Source organism: Spodoptera frugiperda, chromosome 25 (genome assembly GCF_023101765.2).
Source record: "Spodoptera frugiperda isolate SF20-4 chromosome 25, AGI-APGP_CSIRO_Sfru_2.0, whole genome shotgun sequence".
NCBI classification, from domain to species: domain Eukaryota; kingdom Metazoa; phylum Arthropoda; class Insecta; order Lepidoptera; family Noctuidae; genus Spodoptera; species Spodoptera frugiperda.
Window position 1 is genome coordinate 19,578,032 of NC_064236.1, and position 24,563 is coordinate 19,602,594.

At 34.5% G+C, this 24,563-nt stretch overlaps 1 protein-coding gene across 4 annotated transcripts in view; it reads left to right on the forward strand.

The window, feature by feature from the left end:
- The first annotated feature begins 4,450 nt into the window (after positions 1 to 4,450).
- Positions 4,451 to 24,563, forward strand: part of LOC118282230 (Krueppel-like factor luna) — a 137,426-nt gene continuing 117,313 nt past the window's right edge. For 2 of the 4 annotated variants that reach the window (XM_035603223.2, XM_035603215.2), the window contains exon 1: positions 4,452 to 4,682. In XM_035603223.2, the coding sequence (XP_035459116.2) occupies positions 4,581 to 4,682 (102 nt within the window). In that variant the 5' untranslated portion in view covers positions 4,452 to 4,580. Of the gene's footprint in view, positions 4,683 to 24,563 lie in introns of all 4 variants that reach the window. The other 2 variants (XM_035603205.2, XM_035603231.2) reach the window with 2 other exon arrangements.

Here is a 24,563-nt window from a genome sequence, read left to right on the forward strand (position 1 = left end):
GCTTCGGCACAAAACTGCCGGCTCGACAGGAGTGATAACGGCCTCACAGAAAACCGACGTGAAACAACGCTTGCGATATGTTTCGTTGTGAGAGTGAGGATACCAGAGGCCCATTTATACCCTTTCCCAATCTCCGATTGCCCAACGACCCTAAAATTCCTAACCCCCAAAAGGCCGGCAACACACTTGTAACGCCACTAGTATTTCGGGTGTCTATGAGCGGCGACAATTGCCTACAATCAGGTGATCCGTCTTCTCGTCTACTGACTTATACCATAAAAAAGCCTGTCATGTTTGGAGATTACTTAGAGTAACAATATAATTAGTTTTATAAAAGAACGAATGACAAATTACAATAGAAATTATCACCTAATTAATTGTTTATTTCATGTAATGTTTCGACGTATATAAGAGGGCCCTCAAATAGATCTCCCGCCGTCAAACTATCTTAACAGTTTGGTGGGTTCATGTATGTACTATTTTTAGAAAAACACATAGAAGACTATATTATTTATTTAAAAGAACTTGCAACGATCCTACGAAATCTTAATCCATCTCTGTTTACGTGGGTGTTATATGTGTCACCTAAAGGCACTTAGGGTAACAGTAGCGAGGTGACGGGTTAACAAAGTTACCCTGTACCGTTCATTTATGTCAAACCCGGGCTACTTTTACACAAGATGGACTCTTCTTGTATTTCTGTGCCGTAATGGTTTTCTTTTCTTGACAAAAGGTGTTATTTTTCTTCAGTATTACGTCAGTATCTGAATGTCATGCTTTGTTTAGTTAAACTTAGTATTAGATCTGAGGGTTATTTTAGTAAACACATGTCCCGAATGGCCGATCTTTACTAGGTCAACGTCATTATTTTATTACTGTTATTAAGTAGGTAAAAGAAGGAGGTATGAAAGATTCTTACCAATTGGCGTTTCATTGTCTCTGCCTACCCACAAGGGAGATAGGCGTGAGGTTATGTGTGTATGTATGATATTATTTTGTAATAGACTTGAGTAATATACTAATTTATTAAGTTTCAGAAGCTTTAATTTATTATTTGATTTTGAGTATTGCTCAACATTATTTTATGTCTATACTAAAAACTAGCAAACTCCTTTTCGCACCTATGATTTTCCCTGCTTTTCTCTTAAATTTTTCCTGAATTTTCTTTGCTATAAACCTCACCAAGCCTGAGACCTTTCCAAAGAATGCAAAACCGTAGAAAAAACAATAGAGAACGAAGGAGGTTTTTGTATGAAACACGCCGGTAAACGAGCAGACTTATCACCTGATGGTAAGCAATCACCGCCGCCCATGGACACTTGAAACACGAGAGGCGTTACAAGTGCAAGGACCAAAGGCGTTAGGAAGAGGGGAATTGGGCCTCCGGGAAACCTCACTCACACAACGATACACAACGCAAGCGTTGTTTCACGTCGGTTTTCTGAGAGGCCGCGGTATCACTCCGGTCGAGCCGGCCATTTCGTGCCGAAGCATGGCTCTCCCACACTTTCCCACAGGTTGCTCAACTCAACTTAAAAAGGGCCAGATAACTGCTAAATTGTTTAAATATTAAATAAGGTTACAAACTGCAATCCAAAACAATGGCAACAAACTAATTACTAGGCAAAGACAAAGATTTTCGGGATTTTCCAAACCTGACAATAAATTAATTGCCAGTACAAAAAATTAAAAAAAAAATAATGCTGTCAAAAATAATTCCTATAAATATAAAGATTCTATGCATATTTGCATATTTATATGCAATAATTATTTATACTAAGCTGTAATGTGTACTATATTTATAACTGTGTAACTATAATATATATAACTGTGTAACTATATTTATCTACTGTTATTTCCATTTTTAAATATTTATTTATCATTTCGGGCCTCCTGATATTTTACTAATGGCAACTTTTAAAAACATGTTTTCTACGTTTCGTTACTAAAATCTTATAACTGATATCTTTGCTGAATCCCAACTTCTAAAAATCTTAGTCAGCAGCAACGTCACGCCTTTAACCCCGAAGGGGTAGGCAGAGATGCTCATTACGGCACGTAATGCCGCTATACAAAGTACACCCACTTTTCACCATTTGTGTTATAAGTTGCATGTAATTCCAGATTCCGTGCTACTACTGAGAAATTTTTGAAAACCCGAAAAAAGCCCAGTAATACTTAGCCCGACCCGGGAATCGAACCCGAGACCCCTTTTCCGGCAGTCGTACTTGCGACCACTCGACCAACGAGGCAGTCAAAAAAAATCTTATTGTTACATAAAAATGAACAATCTAGTCAAGTTGCCTTAATAAGTGGTACAAATTGTACGAATTCTGCCGTCCACCTTATAATCAGAAATGATAAGCCCAATTTTCCTCAGAAAATTTTCTTTCACCATTTTTCAGCCCTGTCTAAATAATCTAAGAAAGTACATACATTTATACATATACTCCCACTGATATGTGTTTACAATATTCTGAAATATAAACGTAAAGCTTTTATTACCTAAGTTACTACCTATATGTTCCCACCTAATAGGGGATGCGCCCATTGCTCAACGGACAACGAACTTTGCTGCGATTGGCGGGAAATGCACCAATCAGAAAATTCACTAGCGCGCTGCAAATATATGGTCAGAGAGTTAACTTTTTATTATTTCTATGAACTTTTACAACACAACATAAATTTGTATGCAGTAAAATCTGATAAATTAAACTTAGTCTAAATAGTGTACAAATAACTTATTCTTAACCTAGTGACACTTGAAATATAAAGTTTTTTTTTTTTAATAAAACTTTTTTACCCTTACATAAAATAAAAACCCTTTACCATTCACCCGCCCATAGACTGAAGTAACTAAACAAATGAGAAGAGTGTCCTTACAACCGCGTACCGCGCGTAATTCCATTACACACTTTATTTAATTTTTTCTTCTATTTTCCAAGTGGTCTGTTCTTTCTTTGTGGCCTGTAGTGGTCTTATTTAAAGTTTTGAATTAAGAATAGAATGATATAAACGGTTAGTCTTTTTTACGGTTTTAATTCGTTTATTTTAGGAGCTAATGTTTATTTTTAGTTGAGTTATTAGGAGTTGTCTTTTATTATTCTGATTGTGGTTGAATTTTTTGAGTTTAGTAGAAGATAAACTATATTTTTTTCTTTAGACTAACATAAAGTTAATGTAATTTAGTTATGTAGTAAATGTAACTAGGTATCCTACTATTATTTTAGCTAAGCTAGTTTACTAAGAAGATTTTCTGAATAAATCGGCGACTGCCAAGTGTGAAGATTACGGCAAATCCTTCTTTTGTCGAGGAGGTCCAAAGTCCAGTGGTCAACTGTTACGGTTTGATACGATGGGATTAATTTTGTTAGAATATTATAATATGGAATTTTCTTCAGACAGATAGACGAAAACACTTCAATTAGACATGCATGTTTATTGCTTTATTTTTTAATTCCACTTAGAGTACTTAGACAGATCATTATAACTGAAATAAATATATTTTCTCATAATTTATGAAATGTATTATTTATTATTTTCAAGTGGATATCGTCTGTATGTTCAATTTAATTAGGTACTTAATTGAGTACACATCATTGAACTTAGAAGTATAAAGCCAGACCTGTTGAGGGTACTTAGAAAAAATATAGCTAATTGTAAAATGTTAAGATTTTGTTTGTTATTTTGTATATTAGCTAAGAAAAATCTTTCAAGGGCCATTATTTGTTTGATTTTTTTGAGAGGCATTTCTTAATAAGTGTTTTGTTTTTGTATAAATATTATATTTTATGATGAAATATTTTTTCTATTAGTATATAAATTTTGTACATAATTTTATGTAGGTATACATAAATAAATAGTTACTTGTTGCGGTTTTGGTCATACATGTTTCCTTTTTTGTTTTTCGTGGTCGTATGTATTAATTTATTATTTGTAAAATTTATGATTTTTAATTTTAATAATTAATACTATTTTATTTATACTTAATAAAAATATATTTATTATTTAATAAAATATATATAATATTTAAAGAAAAATAAATTATACTTTAAATATTTTTTACAATTGAATTCGCAATTATTTATTATTTATAAATAAAATCCCTCTCCTAACAAAATAAAAAATATTTTTCCTTGTCATGTAAACGGATGTTTTGATTCGGTTCAACAATTTAGGAAATAAAATATCAACACGCGATAAAACGATCGGTCCCTTTTAACTTTATAAAAAATGTCCCATACAGTACGGCGGAGTCCCGTCACACAGAAATTGGACAGTGACGTATAATAACAGTAAATCTCGCGGGGACTTGTCCTACTGCTTACAAATCCCGCTTGATCACGACCAGGATAAAGGACGAAAAAAAGAGAAAGGTTGAGGTGCCCTCTCTGTCGCATATCATACTCTCTGTCTCTGTCGTGGGAGGGGAGGGAGGGGGAGCGCGCGCGGGACGAGACTCAGTCGACTATCGCACTGCACGGTCGCTCGCCGTGTGGCTTAGTCGTTCGCTAACCGCGGGAGGGGTACGTTGCGCCGCGCCATTTTTTCTCATCGATCGGCATCACATGTAAAGTGAGATGGACGTACTACCGAGCGGTAACTTGTTCCGCGAACTGCAAGATGTCACTGACACGGGCTACTTCGAGTGGAAGCTGTCGCTGGAGGACTACTGGCAACAGGTGAGTGCTGTGCGTCCTCCTCGCACGCTGCAGCCTGCTGGGCGACCGGTCTGCCGCCGCTGAGCGTCAATTGTTTCACAGCTCCTCCGTCCCGTGTGACATGACAGTTCGGAATGGATTCGCGCCTGCGTATTAAGCGCCCGGTCGGTTTTCAGAGTGAGGTTAGCTTGTGAAAACTTCGTGCCGGTTTACATTAAGGCTCTGCGTTTTGTTAATCGTTTGAGTTAACATTCCTTGTGCGGTTACGCCATGACTAAAAATAAAGTATGGAGAAGTGGCGGCGGGTAGTTGGACATCGCGCGGTAAACTTGGACGTGAGTTTGGGCTAAGTTTCGAGGAACCCGCGCGTGTTTCCGGGAAGTTTGTTGTACGCGTGGAGCGTGGCGTGTTGTTGTTTATGTCCGACGGAGGGACGTTCACTCTCGTCGGGATCAATCGATATCGTTCAGTTTCACTTTCCTTCTACTATATTTTATTCACGGCTGCATTCCGCGCGCGGTATTTATAGTTTGTTTACGTTACAACTTGTGTTTTTGTTTTGTGTTGATAACTGTGCATTTTATCTGAGTTTTGTGTTGTTTATGTTACTCGCCGGTTGCTTTACGATGCACCGCGATGCTTTTAAACTTTTTTGTTGAATGTGTTCTTTTTCACGTTAATTTATTTTTATTTTGTGTTTGACGGTAGAGTGTGTGTCATTGTGGTTTCCGCGTAATGGCGGCTCAGAGGACACAAGCACTGACACCGTGTAATCCAATTTTATGGATTGTTGCCTATTGGCACGTTTATTTCCCTGACTCCCTTTTTTATTATGATTTTTATTTGTATTAATTTGTTTTAAACGTGCATTATCTCTGTTAAATAATCCCATAATCGCCGGTGATCGTACAAAATGCCGGGCGCAATTATCACCTACCTACATATTTTGTATAATCGCGTCGCGTCGTCTTATAATACTGTTAATAAAGTTATAAGTAAATTGACACATTTTGGACAAAATACAAAAAACTCGTCCAAATATGATGTAAAATACGTAACATCTGTGTTCGGTAATATTCATCTTAATTATGAACTCACCGTTTCGCGAAAGGTATCTCGCTAGGGAATCAAACCGCGGGTATTACGAGAATTTGGTCGCTCGCTCGGCTACTGCGTACTGTTTTACCACATGATAAGGTAAAATACGAGTAAAAAAGGTATCGATGTCATCCTGTTTCATATTTTTCCTTGTCATGGACTCATAAACCTGTTATTTATTGAATGAGGAGCTGCGGATGATGAAGAAATGAATTTTACTACAAGCAACGTGGTTGGATGCGGGTACCCCGTAAGGGGTAAAACACCAATGTCTTTTTTCCCCAGGATTTTTTTCTAGGTTGGAGACAACGGAGAATGGAATGCTTACTTCTATTGCAGATTCGAAGACATTTTTCCATCTACCGACAATATATTTTTTTTTTTCGAAACTACACCTTGGAACGAGCATCTACCTTCACTAACGGACAGACGACAGACTGACAGACTTATTAACTTCGTTTTTTGTTTAACATTTCAAAAGTACCTCTTTATTTGACGTTGACTTTGAATAGGTTTTTTTTATTTCGAGCGTTAATCTCAGTTACCTCACGATCTTATGGTAAAGGTTGTTTAAGATGGAATTTGGTGCACAAGTTCCATTGGTCCGAATTCCGTCTTCTGTAAACTTTTAACCAGATCTACTGAGAAGAGATAAGTTTTTAAAACTGACTGGTAATCGAGTGGTAATTCGTCTAACCATAGTTAGATCTTATTGAGGGTATTGGTAATTTTTATGGACTAGCTATGTCGACTTATTGGATTCTAATAAGACGATGCCCCGTTTTATTTTTTTTAATGGATCACTGTATTCTTATTTGAAAGTTCTACTTTTTATAAAGTCACAGCAAAATCGTGTCATCGAAATGCCACTTATTTAGGTGTAAACAAAAATGCATCTTATTTAAAAACAAGTAGAATTGAAAATTATATTTATTACATCACAGCCGGAAGGATAACAGTTGTCAGGTGGAATAATCTGTTCCCCATCTGGCATAATGCTTTCATCACCTGCCTTAAAGGGAGGGGTGAAGTTATTTTTACATCGGAAACTACAGGAGTCAGTGTAAACTTTATGAGGAAAGACTTTACAGACGGTACTTATTCTTATAGGATTAAGTAATATCGACAATGTATTTAATTGCAAGTGTAGGTGACATTGTGCACTTACTAAATAGATACGGTACCTATTAACGTTATGATGGGTTGGACAATTAATAAAATTAATTTACAAAGAACTTTAACACACTGATCAACTACAGAAACGACTACTAAAAGCAGTTAGGTGCCACTTAGTACCAGTAGGTACAAGAACATGATAGACGCTTCACACAAATATGAGGATAGTATCTATATATTAATACGTGGTGCAAAAACTTTGGACCCCTTTTTACGAAAATTGCGCGGACATAGGAGCATATTTGGTACACTTATAGTTTATGTGTAGGAGAAGTACAGAACGCTAATATTTTTCAAAAATAATGCTTATAAAGTACATTAAATCAATAAATAAAACATTACACACACTACCATGCATAGTATCTGATAGTATTTGACAAAACGTCAAAATCGACAGACATTGTGATGATATTCTCACGTCTCGAATGAATAGAGTTGTCCTGTTCATGATGCGCCGGAATATATTAATTTGAATTTTACAAAACTAACAGCAATTCGTTAAATAAAAATTATCCTTGAACGTATGTTAAGTGGGATTGTGTTAAATTAAATCGTATATGGTCGAATTTCGACCACTAGTTAGGAGAAAAATATGTAACTAGTCTCTGCCTATGGTGCGATAAAACCTACATGTGAATTTAAGTTAGAGAAAAATATACTACATACTAAACCTACGTGGCAAAATGCATGTATCAAAGTCCTCACAAACATTGCACAAATTCGAAATAATCCGAAATCCTGATTGTATGAATGACATAATATAATTTCTTTGAAACATATTGTTTGTGATATCTATCAGTTTATCTTTGTTATATACCTTATCATATTCACGTAAATAGGCTACACTTGAAGTGCATACCTACCTATATAAAGTAGTAGGTACTCAGTAGCCTCTTATCAATTACAATTTAGAATTAAAATATCAGTTGTTATAATCAATCTTTTTCTATAAACATGAAGGTAATCTTAATTCTTGAAATAAATTGTGATAAAGTTTCTATAGAAAGTATTGTTATCGTTACATTTCTTCTTTGAATTTTATCAGATCGTATCCGTCCGCTTTTTAAGCAGGTTCTCTTTAACGCTAAGTTTATCTTGTCTTTGTCTAGAATAAAACTTCTAAGTCTAAATAAGCACATTTAAATATCACAACACAATACATTATTTCGAACCTTTATGGATTTAAGCCTTTAACTGCCATCAGAAAACTGTTGAAAGCAAATCCTCCACTAACGTATGTCACCGGTGACCTACGTGGCAGTTAGCGTGTTAAAATATAAATGATCTGTTTTTGGATCATACTCTAAATTCCTTCTAATATATTTGAACATATAACATATAGTTTCAAATTTTAGACACATTGGTTATAAACTTATACAAGAAGATAGTACCTATAGGTTGGCCATATCTAATTATTATACAGGATGTGTTCCAATCCGGGACATGAATATGAACGGCTAACTACGAATACAACACCCACGCAACTATCGAATTCTACATATCTAAGTATAAATATCCAATTCCATATAATTTTAGATAAAAATAGACCCTAATTATTACATACATTGAAAGGTCAACCTAAAATATACGACACTGTTAATAGTTTACTTTTTAATTATTCATTGGAATATACTTAGATCAAAACGATATGTGAATATCGAATACAGACCAAATATTTTGCCTATGAATCGATGATCGTTGAGCAAGACTTTAAATAGAATTTGATTAAATAATACATTTTCTATTATTTTAATACATTACTTACTGCTGTACTCAGTGATATTTAATGATTACTTAAACTATTCCTTAGTAACGATTTTGTATCAAAAACAATTGCTAAGGACTGGGTTAAGTAACCATTAAAAGAGTTTGAGTACTGCGGTAAGTTAAAAAAATGTATTTTTAATTACTGAATATTATTATCTTTTTATAATGGAAATAGCAACCTTAAGGATAGCAATAACATAAAAAATAGTATGAGAAAAGTTCATCTATATGGCTTTAAAATTTAATATCTCGTCTAAATACCAAGCGCGCTAAATGTACGATAAATACAATATTTGCACCGCCGGCGGTCAAACGCAAAACCAACTAATATACAATCTATTTAACACGGCCAAACAAGTGTGATTTACTTTAACGCAATACCGACTAAATTGCCGCAGCATTTCCACTAAGCATTTTCAATATAATTTAAATGAGAGCAAAGTTCAAGTTGTACAAGAATGCACTTTAAATATTTAGCTTTAAGGAATAGTTTAGAGCAGCTATTTTTATTTGAGGAGTGCCTTGAAAAATTTAGGTTTAATATAAGGTATTTTGTTTTGGAATAACTGGGATTATGTGGTTGCGACTTGCGAATATGTTGAGTATCTTTGCATTGTTAACAAAACAACTAAAAATCTAACAAAAATTATAACTTTCGTGAGATACGTTAAATTAATTATGTTATCGGCTTACACACGTAACTGTTTGACGAGGAAATCGACTAGTTTTAAGCCATGCTATAGGCTCATATTCATGAGCAGTATTCCGCGACCCACGATTTCATCGTCAAACAATTACGTGAGTAAGCCTATAACATAATAATAAATTTAGTATATCTCACGAAAGTTATATATTTTTTTTTTTTGGAAATGTACACCTAATTACGATATACGACAAACTGTTTAAGAAACCAAATCTACCAAACCCCTAGTTTAGCAATGAACTTTTATAGTCCGGTAACGTTGAAGTTAAAACCTTCAAATCAGTTGTACTACCGTGGAAAATGAAGTAACAAAAGTTCATTCAAGCGACACAGTGGCCACATAATAAGCCACAAACAGTAAACAAGAGGAACAATAGAAAACAAATAACAATAATATAAATATTCACGAGAATTTTTCTACGTGTAAATATGCGTACCGTACCGTACTTAAGAAACTGTACTGGCAATGCATGGTTTTAGGGACTTCACAATTGCCAACAGTTATAAATAGCCGAATTAAAAATTAAATTTATTTTTATTTTAACGCAGTCAAATCGTTTTCGTCTTTAGATCTCTGGTTAGTAAGTTGGGCGGCCAATCAGAGGGCTAAACGCGATAAGGTTTTAATCGCGGTAACGTAAAAATAAACTGACACTAGGCCTCCTGATCCAAAATCTTTGGATCGATCTAGGAATTTAAGTTTTTGTCAGAATTAGGGATTTGGATTGAAATTGGTTTTTAATTTAACCTGTAGTACGTCGGGAGCGTAAATGTCCGGGAGACGCAATGATTTTTCTATTGTTTCTCATATACCAGCATACAAGAGTTTAAGAAATATTTTACTCATATGGAGATCTCGATCTTGTAACAAAATCTTACTAACAGACAATCTATTGAGACTGGCCATAACTTTTAATAACTATAGCAATAAAGTCGCAACCATCACCCCTATCCCCTCAATAATATAATGGTAAGGGACATACTTGACAAATAAAAACAAAACTTAAAATTAGGACAATACAGTCGAAAATACACAGACAAATAATATTGATTCCGAAGGAACGAAGCTAATCAATGAAATTTCGACTGTATACTAACAGTTTTAAAGTGTACTTTAGCTTGGTATTTCTGAAGTTATGCCATAGTGCGTAGGGCTCATAGCAATGATTCATGAGGAGAAACACTTATGGTGCCGGAAACGCAGTATAAACATAGTTATTCTTAACACAATTAGGTAAATAGTTATTGTTGGAACTAACACTTAGTTACAGTGTTCGCGGTTAAATATTGTTAGTAGGTCTACAGAGAGTTTAGTGAAGTACGTAGCCTATTGAAATGGTCTTGATATAATAATTGGTTACGTTTTTAATCGGGAACAAAGTACATCAATCAGTGTCCTTAGCAATAATCTCTTTGGATTAGAAGCTGAAGGCTTTGACATGTAGAATTCTTGCGATGCTTTCCCAGTGCAGGATGAAAACACAATACCATAAATATAATATTTCTCTGTAGTGGAACATAGGTTGTCTATTCATATTAATTAGAGTAATTTTGCAACAAATTGTTATGATAAGGATATGGACCAAGAATCCATGGAGAATATTATATATATAAAAATAAGGCCGGTTTTTCTTCCTGACGCTATAACTACAGAATGTACGAACAGATTTCCACGGTTTTGCACTCGTTGGAAAGGTCTCGGGTCCCCGTGAGGTTTACAGCAATAAAAAAAAACTTAATTGTAGCGAAACGGAGTTCACCAGGGTTTGCTAGTTATTAATAAAATATATATATATATATATATATATATATATATATATATATGCATAAATATCTTTTACCAATCCTTTTTTTTAGAAAACCCACACTACGCCCCCGTGTTGTTAGAACCTACCTAGAATTTTATTTTCCAGCATCAAATTAGTTTTGCTAGCTCATGTAACACAAACTAACTGCGGAGTATTCCATGAAAAATTCTTTTGTTCAAATATTTGTTGTAATTTGAGCGGGCGTAGATTTTTTTTGGTATATTTTTCGAATGCAAATAGTTCGGAATTTTGGTTCAAAGAAATGGGATCGGATCGGGTAGATATTTTTACTATTTTTCGTTGAAAAATACCAGCAACTTTTAGATTTAAAATCAAGCCAATAGCTCTGATTGACTTTTGGGATATTTCTGTTGGCTCAACGAATGATTGGAAAGCAACATCAATATTGAAACTGGAAATTGGACTTTACACTAGTTTTAGTCGACTAAAAGCTTTTGTACACAACTCCATTTAGGATATTTTGAAGCTTTTCAATATGATTTTTTTTTAGTGTTGATAAGTCTGCGTCTGGCAACCTGATTTATGCCAGAACGTCGAAGCGTTGTTGTTTTAGATTAATATTTTTCGCTATCGGTTTAAAACAAATCGAATAGTAATTAAATCAGTTGCTATAGTCATTAAACTTTTAAAATATTAATTGTAAGGTAAACCATTTTAATTTAATTCGATGAGTTTCCGATATTTCGGCACTGTTGCAAGCGCCATGTCACGGATGAACACATCCCGTCCCAAGTTCTAATAATAGTATTAGTGACCATATCAGTTTAAAAACTTATAATACATAAGCATTAAACAGTTTGATTAAAAAAAGCAAGGATGCTGTTAACGCATACATGACTGAATATTATTATGACAGTGGAATTAAAGAAAATGAATTAATCGTAATATTATAATTATACTGCCCGCCTGCAGCGGTTAATGCAGTGTGGCCATTTTTTTTTCTTTCTAGTACGTAAATGATATATCTACATTAAGCTAAACAGAACTACTTTATCTTGGTCTCGCTTTGAAGGATATTTCCCCACTTTCAAAGGTCAATTTATACTGGTAATATTTGGATTTGTTGCTAATACTTATGGAGGAAAATGTGGGTCGAATGAAAAATTCAAACATTACCGTACTTCCAGTTGGCAAAAAACTCATTCAAAGAAGTAAAAAGTATATCGCTTAAACATATTGTACTTAGAAAATTTAACAATAAACTCCTAAAATTTTAACAATTAAACAACGAAATCTAATTAAGAGTTTTTTTCCTACTTTCATATTGTTTCATTAATTTTGTTTCTATGGCTTGCCGATGTACGGTGTTTATTTTCACAAAGTCCCAACCATGGGGCCATACTCCTGGGCAGGTAACTAATTACCATGCCACGCCCTATTAAACAAACCAGAAAGGCGTTGACCTGAATTTCACCCCTAATAGGAAAAAAACATTTTTAAACGTGGTCCTATTTTAAAATTGGACCAAAAAACGTGCGGCATACGGTTTGGTATCAATTGGAGTTAATTTGTAGCAATTAGCGAACACTGTTGATTTTAGACTTTACGTTGTACTATGCTGTGTCAATATGTACCGACTCGGGAACAAAACGAAGCATAGAACATTAAAAAAAACTATCTATATCATAACAATGCTTGGATTAGATGCAGTTGTAATTATACCACACATGTTTACTATTGACATTCAAACATAAATTAAACTAGAACATAATGAAAGCCACGTGTTACTAAAATACAGATTGATATCAAACAAATTTTCAGTACAAACTCAATACTCAAAACTAAACATTGTACCTAATTGAGTGTCTACCGAAAATTAACCAAAACTAACGAATGGGAAATAGATAAAATTGGATACAACCTACGCATTTACCTAGTTATAAATAAACTTGCCATGTACACAGTTCCAACACTATAGGGTGCTAAAAATTTCCGAATCGATGAATCGAATGTCACCTGAACAACCGAGCCGTGTATACAGTAACTGGCAATGAATAGTACACATCGATCTAACGAATAAAATAATCGGTCAAATATTCTCCTCCTATTCGGCTCCTGATTGTAGTCCAATCCAAAAAAAAAATACAAATAAAGTATAGTTCAAATCATATTTATGGTAGGCACCACGTCAAGCAAAACAACTTAAATAAATATAATTGTAGTATCATACTGAAAAGTATCTGTCTTTATTATAACTTTCGTAAGTCATACTAAATTTGTTCTTATATTAAACGGCTTAATCACGTATTTATTTGACGAGGTCCCAACTAGTTTCACAATCTACACTAGGGCCTCATTTTTATGAACGTTACGGGCTTAAATAGTGAAACACAATATTTAAAATTGTCTCATACCAAAAATCGATGTGCAATATTTATTGCTTTGTATTGTACAGTACATGTATGAGTTCCTGTTAGTTTGTTTGTAAATAGACGTCCGCTACATTCCACGAATGAGAATAAAAGGAAATATTGACGCGTATTGCTTTGCTGTTGACAGCTCTAAATATGTATCGATGCGAGGGTGGAAATCCATTGGTGTAGTGGGTTGAATAGGTGGTAGAATTTTCCATTAGAAATACACGACATATGTGTGTAGATAGATAGATGTTTATTTATAGAAGAAAAAATGAGAGGATAATAAATTGTATTGGCACGAGTGTCTAATTATCTCGCAATGAGGTGCCTGCCTATCAAAGGCCTATTAGAAGTATTTGGACAAGTATAATATACTGTTGTAGGGTAATTAGGTTTATGTAGGTATTTATTAATGTTTATTGGCATTTAGTTGGCAGTGATGTTGGTATACAAGAAGCCTTACTTAGGGTAGTTTAAACTATGTGAGACAGTGGTTATTTATCATAAAACAAAAGCGCGTTCGACGCTCTGATTGACTGGCGCGAATGAACCCACCATTAAGATCGCCGAACGCGCTCACGTTTCGATCTCGTTCAATATAAAATAAACTCGTACTAAGAATACCGATGTGCAGTATAGTACTACAAAATTCTACACGTCGCACAGCATAATTATGACAACAAACGAAACCTAAAAGACTTAACTAACAAATACCAAACGTTAAAGGATAAAGAGATTAGTGTAGCACCGAGCAAACACCGTGAACTATCGATAGCACTTAATCACTAAACTATCGACCTAACAGCTGAACTGGTTTAAATCGACCAACGACAACACTCCGGACTTCCAACCTAACGTACGGACTAATCCGCTTACATGAAGGCTTCTGACAATAGCTCTATTGGACAATGGTATACCTAAGTCGAAAACTTGTATTAATTTGACACGAGTATCTAGTTTGCGGTATAAAGTTTAACTACACGATGATAGTTAGGAACTAATTTTGGTGTAGTTAGAAATATTCCATGTTGTACCTACAGTGTTGCATCTAAAATTGTCTGTTGAAATTCGCTGTAAAACAAAGTTTTCAGAGACAGTTGATCCAGCGCTTATTCATGTCAAAAGCTTTCAAACTTGTTGGTGAAGCCCATCTGAGTTAACCAGATTCGGAATTGTTTCATACTTTGATAATGTACCGCTGTAGTTGCGAGTTACAGTGACAGTTTGGCTTAGTTAAAATTGGATGGACATTTAACATTTAAATAAAAAGTTAATAGTTTTTTAAAATCATAACGTACTGCCTTTTAGAGAGGGGGAAAATCATCCAATGATTTCTCTCGCCTTGGGCGAGGCGAGAAGGAGTGTCAGACTCTTATTGACAAAAAACACCCTGTTATTACTCCTGCATTTTGAGCCGGAGCTTCGGTAAACTCGCTAGGTAGTTGTTATGTTGAATATGTTTAAATATGTTAATAATATATTAACATTAGTTACAGTTCAGTGGAATGTATCTGTATCAATAATTACTGTAAATAACAGCATATAATTCGTATAGGATTTTATTAATTAATAACAAATTGTAATCATACGCCGCTGACTTTATGCAATAATGTACAAATAGGCCAAATCTCAATTAACTGGAATTTAATTAAAATCAAATTAAATTAAATTAATAATGAATGCGATGAATTTAATTACACACAGTTAAATAATAAAGTTGAACTGTTTGTCCGGAGGGCAGATTATAAAATAAATTATACAGAGCAAACTAAATGTGATGCTATCAAAACACACTAGAAACAGCATCTCTTAGACTATTTATAAATGTCATTTTCTTATATCATTTTCCCAAGAGAGAAATATAAATGTGGTACGATTTCTCAGTACTTTACAATCGTATAAAATATCAAGAGTCTTACGACAGCCCTAGTGCGCTTATACCTCACAAGTGCATTGAAATCGAGAACCTTTGCACGTCTAAAGAATGGCGGATGAAAACGTCAACGGGCGATATTTCTGAAGTGCTTTTAGTTTCTCTTTTATAAAATACAAGTATTTTAGTACCATACATAATAACTTTAAAAACAAAGGTAAAAATAGACGTGCAAAATGTATTAAGAAATTAATTAGGAGTTTGTCGACCACCACAGATGAAGCCCAGTAGAACTGATGCCTGCGGACTACCTGGCGGATTTACCGGGGCTCTGGCTCGAAAAGCAGGAGTAGGAACGAGTTGGTTTTTAGTCAGTAAGAATTTGATAATCTCGCGCTTCGCACAGGGCTTGAGAAGTCATCGAATGATTCTCCCCCTTAAAAAAAAAAAAAAACGACTTGGTACTATGAACACAATCAAGGTCTTTATCACGCGTAAAACCGCTTTGTTCATTAATCCGAGTTCAAGTTCATACAAGACAAGAAAATGCTTGTCAGGCTTCCTATAAAGAAACGCAAAGGATTCTTAAATGTAAAAACAATCTTTGTTCTTGCGAAAAACCTTTTCGAAGCTCCCTTTTATATTCGTTTCTCTAAGGGATCGGTTTGAAAAAATTAAACTCTTTTACCTTACATTTTCTGAATCGCTTGTACCATTAGCGTCGGATCATTAATCTTAGTCATGATTAGGTTCGTTTGGTGTCGTTATTTAAGGTGAATTATTTAGGGTTTGATAATTTGGTAAAAGACGCTGTTTCGCAATCATCATTGTATGAGCCATAAACATAGGCCTCCCTCAATGACTTCCAAGTATGTCGGTTGGAAGAAACCCATTTCGTAATACACACAAATAAATAAAGCAAAAATTACTTTACACATTTCTGTGTACAAAGAATCGTATGTATACGGAATTTCGTGTGAAACCAAAGGTGGTAAACACAATTTTATCGATTTCACATAAAATGTGGCTGAAAGTATTTGCGAATGCGGCCCGCGGCGTGTGGCCCTGGGCCCCCGGGTGCGCAACAATACCGCGCTACAAGCTACGCTGTGTTTGAAAGCCTTTTATATCACATACAGGCATCAGAAACACACGACAATAATCCTTTATGGGTATAAAACAATTTGTTTAAATATACATATGTATAAACTTCCAACTGTAATTAAATTATATAAAATATCATTAACAGTTCAAAATGTTAGCCGCTACTAACCAATGCCTCTCAGTCATAAACCAACTACTAGTACTATAGTCATCTCAAGCCAAAATATCAGCAGAATTTCCAGCAATACGTACATCAATCACTATTATAGCTGGGGTGGAAACGAGCCAGATTGAGCTGTAACACACTTGATTGGCCCTTTCACACGATTGACAGCGAAACTGACTACAAATTGAATTGAAAATCGATCTTGTATCTCGCCTTTAGTGTTGGGCATTCTCACTGTCAACAAGAGCCTTTGAGAAGTTAATTTTTGAGAGGGATAAGCAGTAAACTGTAATCTCCACTCTTGGCAAACTTGTGTGAACGAGTTTACAAGGATTAGGTTTATTAGAAAGCACTACTCTTCAGTGTCTCTTAAATACAAAACCCCTTATGTAGTTGTTAATGACACCCACGGTAAGAGTAGGCGTGGCTCCAACATCAACATACGACGATAAATTGGACAAAGTCTCTACTACAAAGTGGGGTGCCATTATATTTGGAAATGTTTACCCGACCCGGTTCTTAAGTATGAGAAATCAACGTGGTATCGACCGAGCCTCGCCCGGGCGCCCGTTAACCCTTCGCTGACAGTTTTTTGTCCCAACGAAGGTAAAATAGAATATAATGATATTACGACTGTTTGTTTTCCTGCTAGGGTTAAGCAAATACTTATATGGAGTTGACATTTGCATTCATAATAAGAGTTGTTATTGCTTTTGGTGAAGACACTTTTGTATTTAGGTAGTCCGTAAAGAACCAGGCGATGTTTGAAGGAACAGAAGTCTAACCAAATAAAATAAGGTTTTTGGCTGAAGTAAGTCTCAGACTGTGCATATTTATATGACACCATGTATAACCTAAAAATGTAGGCAAGGATCGAAATAGGTGCCGCTATGTAATTTATGTTTACCGTCAAGGGCCAAAGATGTGAATTTATAGATATACTAGCTTCTGACACTGGCTTAGCTTGCGTTCCCGTGCGATATGAAGTGCATACCTATGTGTTATTTCAGACCATAATCTACCTCTGTTCTAAATATCATCTCGATACCTTCAGCCGTTTTGACGTGAAGGAGTAACAAACAAACACACACACTTTTGCATTTATAATACTCATATAATACACATATCATGTGTATTATATGTACCTACGTAATTATGACTAGAAGTAATAATAAAGTAAACAGTTCAAAGTTCTGGTCTAGACATATCGACTAAAGTTTTATTTTGCACCTATATTTAGTTTCACGCGCCAGACTAAGGTTGTTTCCATTTTAGTTTGCAAAAGTCGAGTTTTTTTCAAACTTGTTAGTTCGAGACGCGAAACGAGAAACAGTATTTAAAAATTTAAAGGGTTTTCAGAGTTTAATTGAAGCTGAAACTGCTATGAAAAGGCTTTATTTTTAGCTTCAGTTAAAGAAGGTTCTTTTTCATAGAAGGTAAAGTGAAGTAGTATTATTTATGTACAGCTACTGTGACTGGAGTACAGTCATTATTAATTGATGAACAGGTTTTTAGACTTCTATTTTGAGCCAAAAAACCGTAAATTCACGAAACAGTGTATAAGTTTTACGATTAGGTATTTACTATCAAATTTGGGAAAGGATTTGAAATAGATTGACAGGTATATAATACCAAATAACAAATATCAAACGATGCTTAAATGAAGACCAATTCTATAGCTTCTACAATAATGTTCAGATGTTTACATACAAAATACACAAGCCTTGGCCCTAAATATACCAGATCCAAACTGCCCTAGTTTTAAGTACACTATTATCCCCAAAGAAAGAGGCAGAGTTGCACATTGCACAAATTAAAACACACACGATTCCCAATTTATAAACAACTGCTCATAAAAACAAGTAAATTGCCGGTTACCTGTTTGTTATGATCTACTTGATAAAGAGAAACGGTCCGTCAGTGCAATCAGCTGATTACTACATCCCCTTATCAGTTGCGATAAGAGTTGATACGGCAACAAATATTTTTCACGATAAGTGTTTACGCTTGAAATGCATAAGCACCGAACCTACGCTATCAGAACTGTTGTATCAATAATGAAAATGTAAATTATTTTTTCTGAGGGACTCTTTCCACACAAATAATAGATTTTTTGAAAAATATATCAGAAGAATAATTTATTAGGGCAATTTCTAACGAGATATAGAAACGCTAAGATTGTCTGTGAGTCTGTCTATACAGCTAAATGCTTTTTCTAAATTCAAAATCATGTAAACGAATTAAAGAGTATAAATAGTTTTATAAAAAAATATTGCAAACCGGTCCAATAACTATGGAATTCATATTTTCCTGTATATTATACTACAAGCAATATAGTTATTAGCCATAGTTGAATAGATTTACCCACCGATTCTGTATAGGGAAATAACAATAACAAGCGTTTAATTGTTACAACAATACATGTATGTATAAACATTGTCAATATGTCAAGCTCAATAGGTTTAGTTTCAATACGTAAATTAGTCAAATGAGATGTCTAGATAAATTATAAGAAATAATATAAACTAGAGATTTAGGCTAGTATCTATCAAGCTTAGTATTTTAATCGTACCACGAAACATAAGGTTCAATTTGGTGTGTAGGCAATTATTAACCACACACCCTTAAAAAAAACTGAAATAATGCAGATGCTACCTCTGCCTTGACTTTAGCAGGAAAAGAGTCTTGAGGTTATGTATGTATTGTATACAGAATTGCATCGATACAACTAGTCACAACCTCATTAAGTAAGAGTCTGAAAACCTACACCCATATATTACATAAGTACCATATACACACTATATATGTTATCATTGATAAGTTCAGGCAAAAAAACAGTCTGTAGAGGTCAGTAAATATATGTGACCTTTCAATAATAAAGCACATGATTCATCGTTTGATTATAAAGTTGGATAACGTCATGTAATTGTAAACTTGCTCATGTGCTGGGAATACACTATTCATTGGTTACTGTTGGCATTTTCGTCTCTTTACTAGTTATATGTAATGCACGATTCTGTCCTACAATTTATCGATAAATGTTTCATATTATTATGTTTAAGCGTGAATAACCCTTATCACTTAGGGTATGGAAAATAGATAGTAGCCGATTCTCAGACCCACTAAATACGCATATAAAATTTGGTAAAAATCGGTAAAGCCGTTTCGGAGGAGTAAGGTAACTAACATTGTGACATGGAAATTTTATATATTAGATTATGAGTTCTGTAGGAATATCTAAACTTCAACCTAAAAGTTTTTTATTGTATTTAGTCTACAAATCACATTGTATCGCATTTACAAAATAGAGAATAAATATTTTTACTAGCAAGAGTTTCAATACATTGCTTATTCTTTCTATCGTCATTAAAAAGGATCACACTGCTTTGCCAGTTCAAATCAAAACAGTTCATTTCAACTAGATTTACAAAATTAACTTATTCCTTTTTAGACTCTATTTGCTCATAGATTGTGCCTAAATTTCTATGGAGAAATATCCATGGTAACCATTATAATACATAATCATACATTAATGTGCCTCTAGATTTACTTAATGGTCAGGAAACGATCGCGATTGTGTCGATGTACGTGAGTCACCTTCCACACATATAAGTATGTATATGTGTGTGTGTACATAGTATATAGTGTTTATATTGTAAATCTATAATGTTTACCTAACTATGTGTAATGGGCCGGTGCCGTGACACTCTGTGCTTCAATATTATTAGACTAAAATAACTTGAGGAAAGGCTATCTGATGTATATAATACTTTAATAATTTAGTTTGAAAGAATATATAAGATTATTTAGATATCAATGATAAAGTTGAAGAAAAATATAGCGAGGGAACTTGGGCTTCTAACTTTAATATATGTATGTAAGTATGAAGCCAACCAGCATTAAGCAAGCGTGGTGATTGATGCTTAAACCTTTTCAGTGTGAGAGGATGCTTTTGGTCAGCAGTAGCCACTTATAGGCTGATGATAGTGATGATGATGGGATATTTTAAGTTACAAGATAGATATTTCAATCGTGGCGGTAACTAAACTCGCTCAAAACAAACAAGGTTCACAAACACCAATTACCTTAGTTCAAACATGTCACGTTGCATCAAATCTTGAGTGTAAACAATCGAGAATGCAAGCGACCGTCGCACCGTACTACAAAGTAGGTCAACCAATAGTTTACAATTCCAAAATGTAAACAAAATTGTAAACATATGCTGTCAAATGAAAACGAACTCATTTCGCTTTCAAATGAGAGCGGATCAAAATGTGCATACTCTTACATGCGTAATGGTAAAGCTGTGTATATTTTGTATCGATGATTAAATAATTGAGTGGCCGCAAGTGAATGTTGGATGGTTTTGTGTTTAAATACTGTGATGGTTTTCAGTGTATGGATTATATATTTAATTTAAATGAATACTGGTTAAATATATGCATTGAGTAAGCGTGGTGATTAATGCTCAAATCTAGGAGAACCTAAAGAGATCTATCTCCAAAACTACTGGACAGATTTGAATAATTATTATTGTGTTAGAAAATATATTTATCACGAAAGCCTAAAGGTTATAAAACACTATGATCAATAAGAGCCGAGCCGAAAGTCTACGTGTATAATAGGACAAACTGCCATACTCTGACACACTTAATGATTACTTAAGCCATTCCTTAGTAATGATTTTGTTCTGAAAACAATTGCTAAGGACTTGGTTAAGTAATCATTAAATGTCTCTAAGTAAGTACCGCAGTAAGTGATTCAGTACTATCAGATAATACGTATAAAAATACAGTGGTATGGTTATAAAGCGCCTACAATTGACTTCTTTAATTGTAATAAAATACTAATAGTGTTAAATAAGTGGAGATGATTCAGTCACTGAGTCATAGTTAGCACGCTTCATGATAAACATGAGCATCGGTACCTAATGTATGTATGTGCCAATGTCAAATTGAGGATAAGCATGCACTTACTGTTTCAACTATTTATAATACTTCTATAGTTTTATTTTATATTGTTTTGTCTATTTCTGTATTGTATGGGTATTAGTGGCATTGTTGAGTTAGACATTTTCGTACACGACATATTAGACAGAATTTTAATTGAAGCTAAAAGTAAACGAGCGATAAGTATGTAAAGATCACCTGATCTTTTTAAAAACCAGTCTAAATATATGGCCCCCCTTATTAGGTATAATATAAAAGAAAAGTATAACTAGGTATAAGCTATAACTAGGTATAATATAATAATAAAGGGTTATTAGATACCTAATAAGGGGGGCCATTTTTTTTTTATTAGACTCCGTACTACAAATAAGAGGTATTGACAATAGAAAATCCCGACAGAACTTCACCCGTCCAGGATTCGAAATAGACTACTCAATTAAAGAAGCAGTTCCGACATTACTCTTTCCCACAAAAATTTCAGTAACATCACAGAAAACTCCGTCTGCATAAACATAGAACTCACACACACACACACACACACAAGCTACGAGCGAATAGCTCGCGAAATGTTATGCACAGCATTTTAGAAATGTCTGCCGGCAACTTGTGAGCAAAGTTTTCTTTACGTTTTGTACCTGTTGCGTCGTACTGGAGTACCTAGGTCTAGGTTACTCTAGATCACCTGTTGACAATGTCAAGGCCACGATGCAAGGATGCCATTTATAAATACTTGTTGCGTATTAAAATTAAACGAGCATTTCATTTGAATGATATCGTGGCCCGAGGGTATAAGAGCTTAGGCTTAGGCTCAGGCTTAGACTCCCAAGAACGAAAAGCTTGAGTGGAGGTTCGAAGCCTACAATAGCAAGTACCAATATAACATTTTCCGAGTTATATGTACTTTCTAAGATTATATAGATATTACTGACACATGGCAAAGGAAAATATCGAGAGAAAACCTGGGTGACCCGCATTGAATAAGCGTGGTGATTAATGCTCAAATTTTCTCGTTGTCAGAAAACCTTTGGTCAGTAGGTGGCCATTTAGTAATGCTTGAGTTGTTTCGGCGATTAAGTCGTTATAGTAAGTTGGTGAAGTGAATGTAAATTTGATTCTTATTGGGTTGTTTTAAAGTCAGTAATGGCATGTGATTTTGTCAAAGACGTTCGGCAATAAGGATGAAATTAAAAAACTGATGAAAAGTCAGCCTAAAATATGTTCAAGTTTTCGAAGGATAAAACAAGTGTGATGTTATGATGTCATACAGGTTGAATACCAAAATGTGTGTAGGTGTTTGATTGATCATAAAATAAATAATCTTTATTTATGTTTTTGTATAAAAGAATTCGATGTTTGCCATTATATTTTTCACTCGGAAGAAATTACGAACCTCAGAAGAAATTTCTATCGTACAATATTCGAGCATTTTTATTCTTAGCGTTGTGCCAACCTCATACGTTGATTGGATGTTAGCTAAGTGCCTGTCAATCTTCATTCAACTCCAACGCAAGAGCTGATGAATATGGAAGCAAAAATAACCATGAACCTTTAACTTGTTCTGGAGCATGGACCTTCTAAGTTTAGACACCGTTGACATTCGGTGACGTTCAAGTACAACACTATAGCACCGTCTCGACTTTCCTGAGGTAGTCGATAAAAGCGACTAAGGAAACTACACACGCGTTTGACTGAGACTGAGCAGTTCTTTGATAAACCTCCTTCTTAAGCTTTGATCTACTCATCTATAGCCATAGTCTAGCAGTAGAACATGTTACGAGCCTATGTATGATGGTATACGTTAAATGAAATAAAATGTATGACATTTTGATACTATCAACTTTGTATTTTATTTTTGTTCCGAAATATTTTACGTTCATTTCGCTCATTTATCAATTATAATAAAGCTCAAATGAAAACACAATTATTAATTCGATATTCGCCTGCAGGTGTGACGAAGCAATTCAGTAAATTACGCCATTTAATTTTACCACTGAAATTCAATCATTTTAACCACGAGGGTCATCTGAATTAATTCGACATTTTCGATGTTGTTTAACTGGTAAATGTACTGATTAAGTGTCATTACATTCGTTTGTTAGTACTGGAAAATACGTACAAAAGTGCACTTATGTTTTTCAGGTACTTGTCACATATATTTATGTAAAATATAAGCCTCACTGGAAGCTTCCTTGCGCGAACTGGTAAGAAGTGGAATTTTTTGCCGGGGTTTGTGTTTCCTAATGGGCATAACCTGGTTGTCTTCAAGGTCTGAGTAATTAGGATGCTCATGGGCAAACGTGCTCCATTGTAGGTCGCATCATCACTTACTATCAGGCGAGATAGCGGCCAAACGTTGGCCCATCATATAAATAGGATAATAAATAATAAAATTGGACACAACTTCTAGTAACTCTAGATTTTGAACAATTACACCTACATTGTGATACTAAATCACCCATGATACGAGTACAATTGTGCTTATTACATTAATTAGAACACTCGGATACCTGCAGATTAGGTAAACAAAGCCAGGTCATTACACATGTTATTAATACACAATGGTTGGCAGGATCGACTGAATTGGTCAGTTATATAATATATAGGGCTAGTTTCTGAGATGATTAAACTATTGTTATGGGCTAATTCGCGGCTATAATGTTAACGTCAATTTTAATTAGGTATTGTTAGTGAAGGTTTTCTATATTATTATAATTATAATTGTTTGTCGTATATTTCTCTTTGGTAGTTGTTACTGTTATCAAGATTTTCGCCGTTCATAAACTCTGGTGGTGATTCGTACAGAAATACATCAGCAATTCTGCTATTTTTTTTTAAAGAGTAATGATGGTAGTTTCTTGCTTGTTCATCACCATACGCATC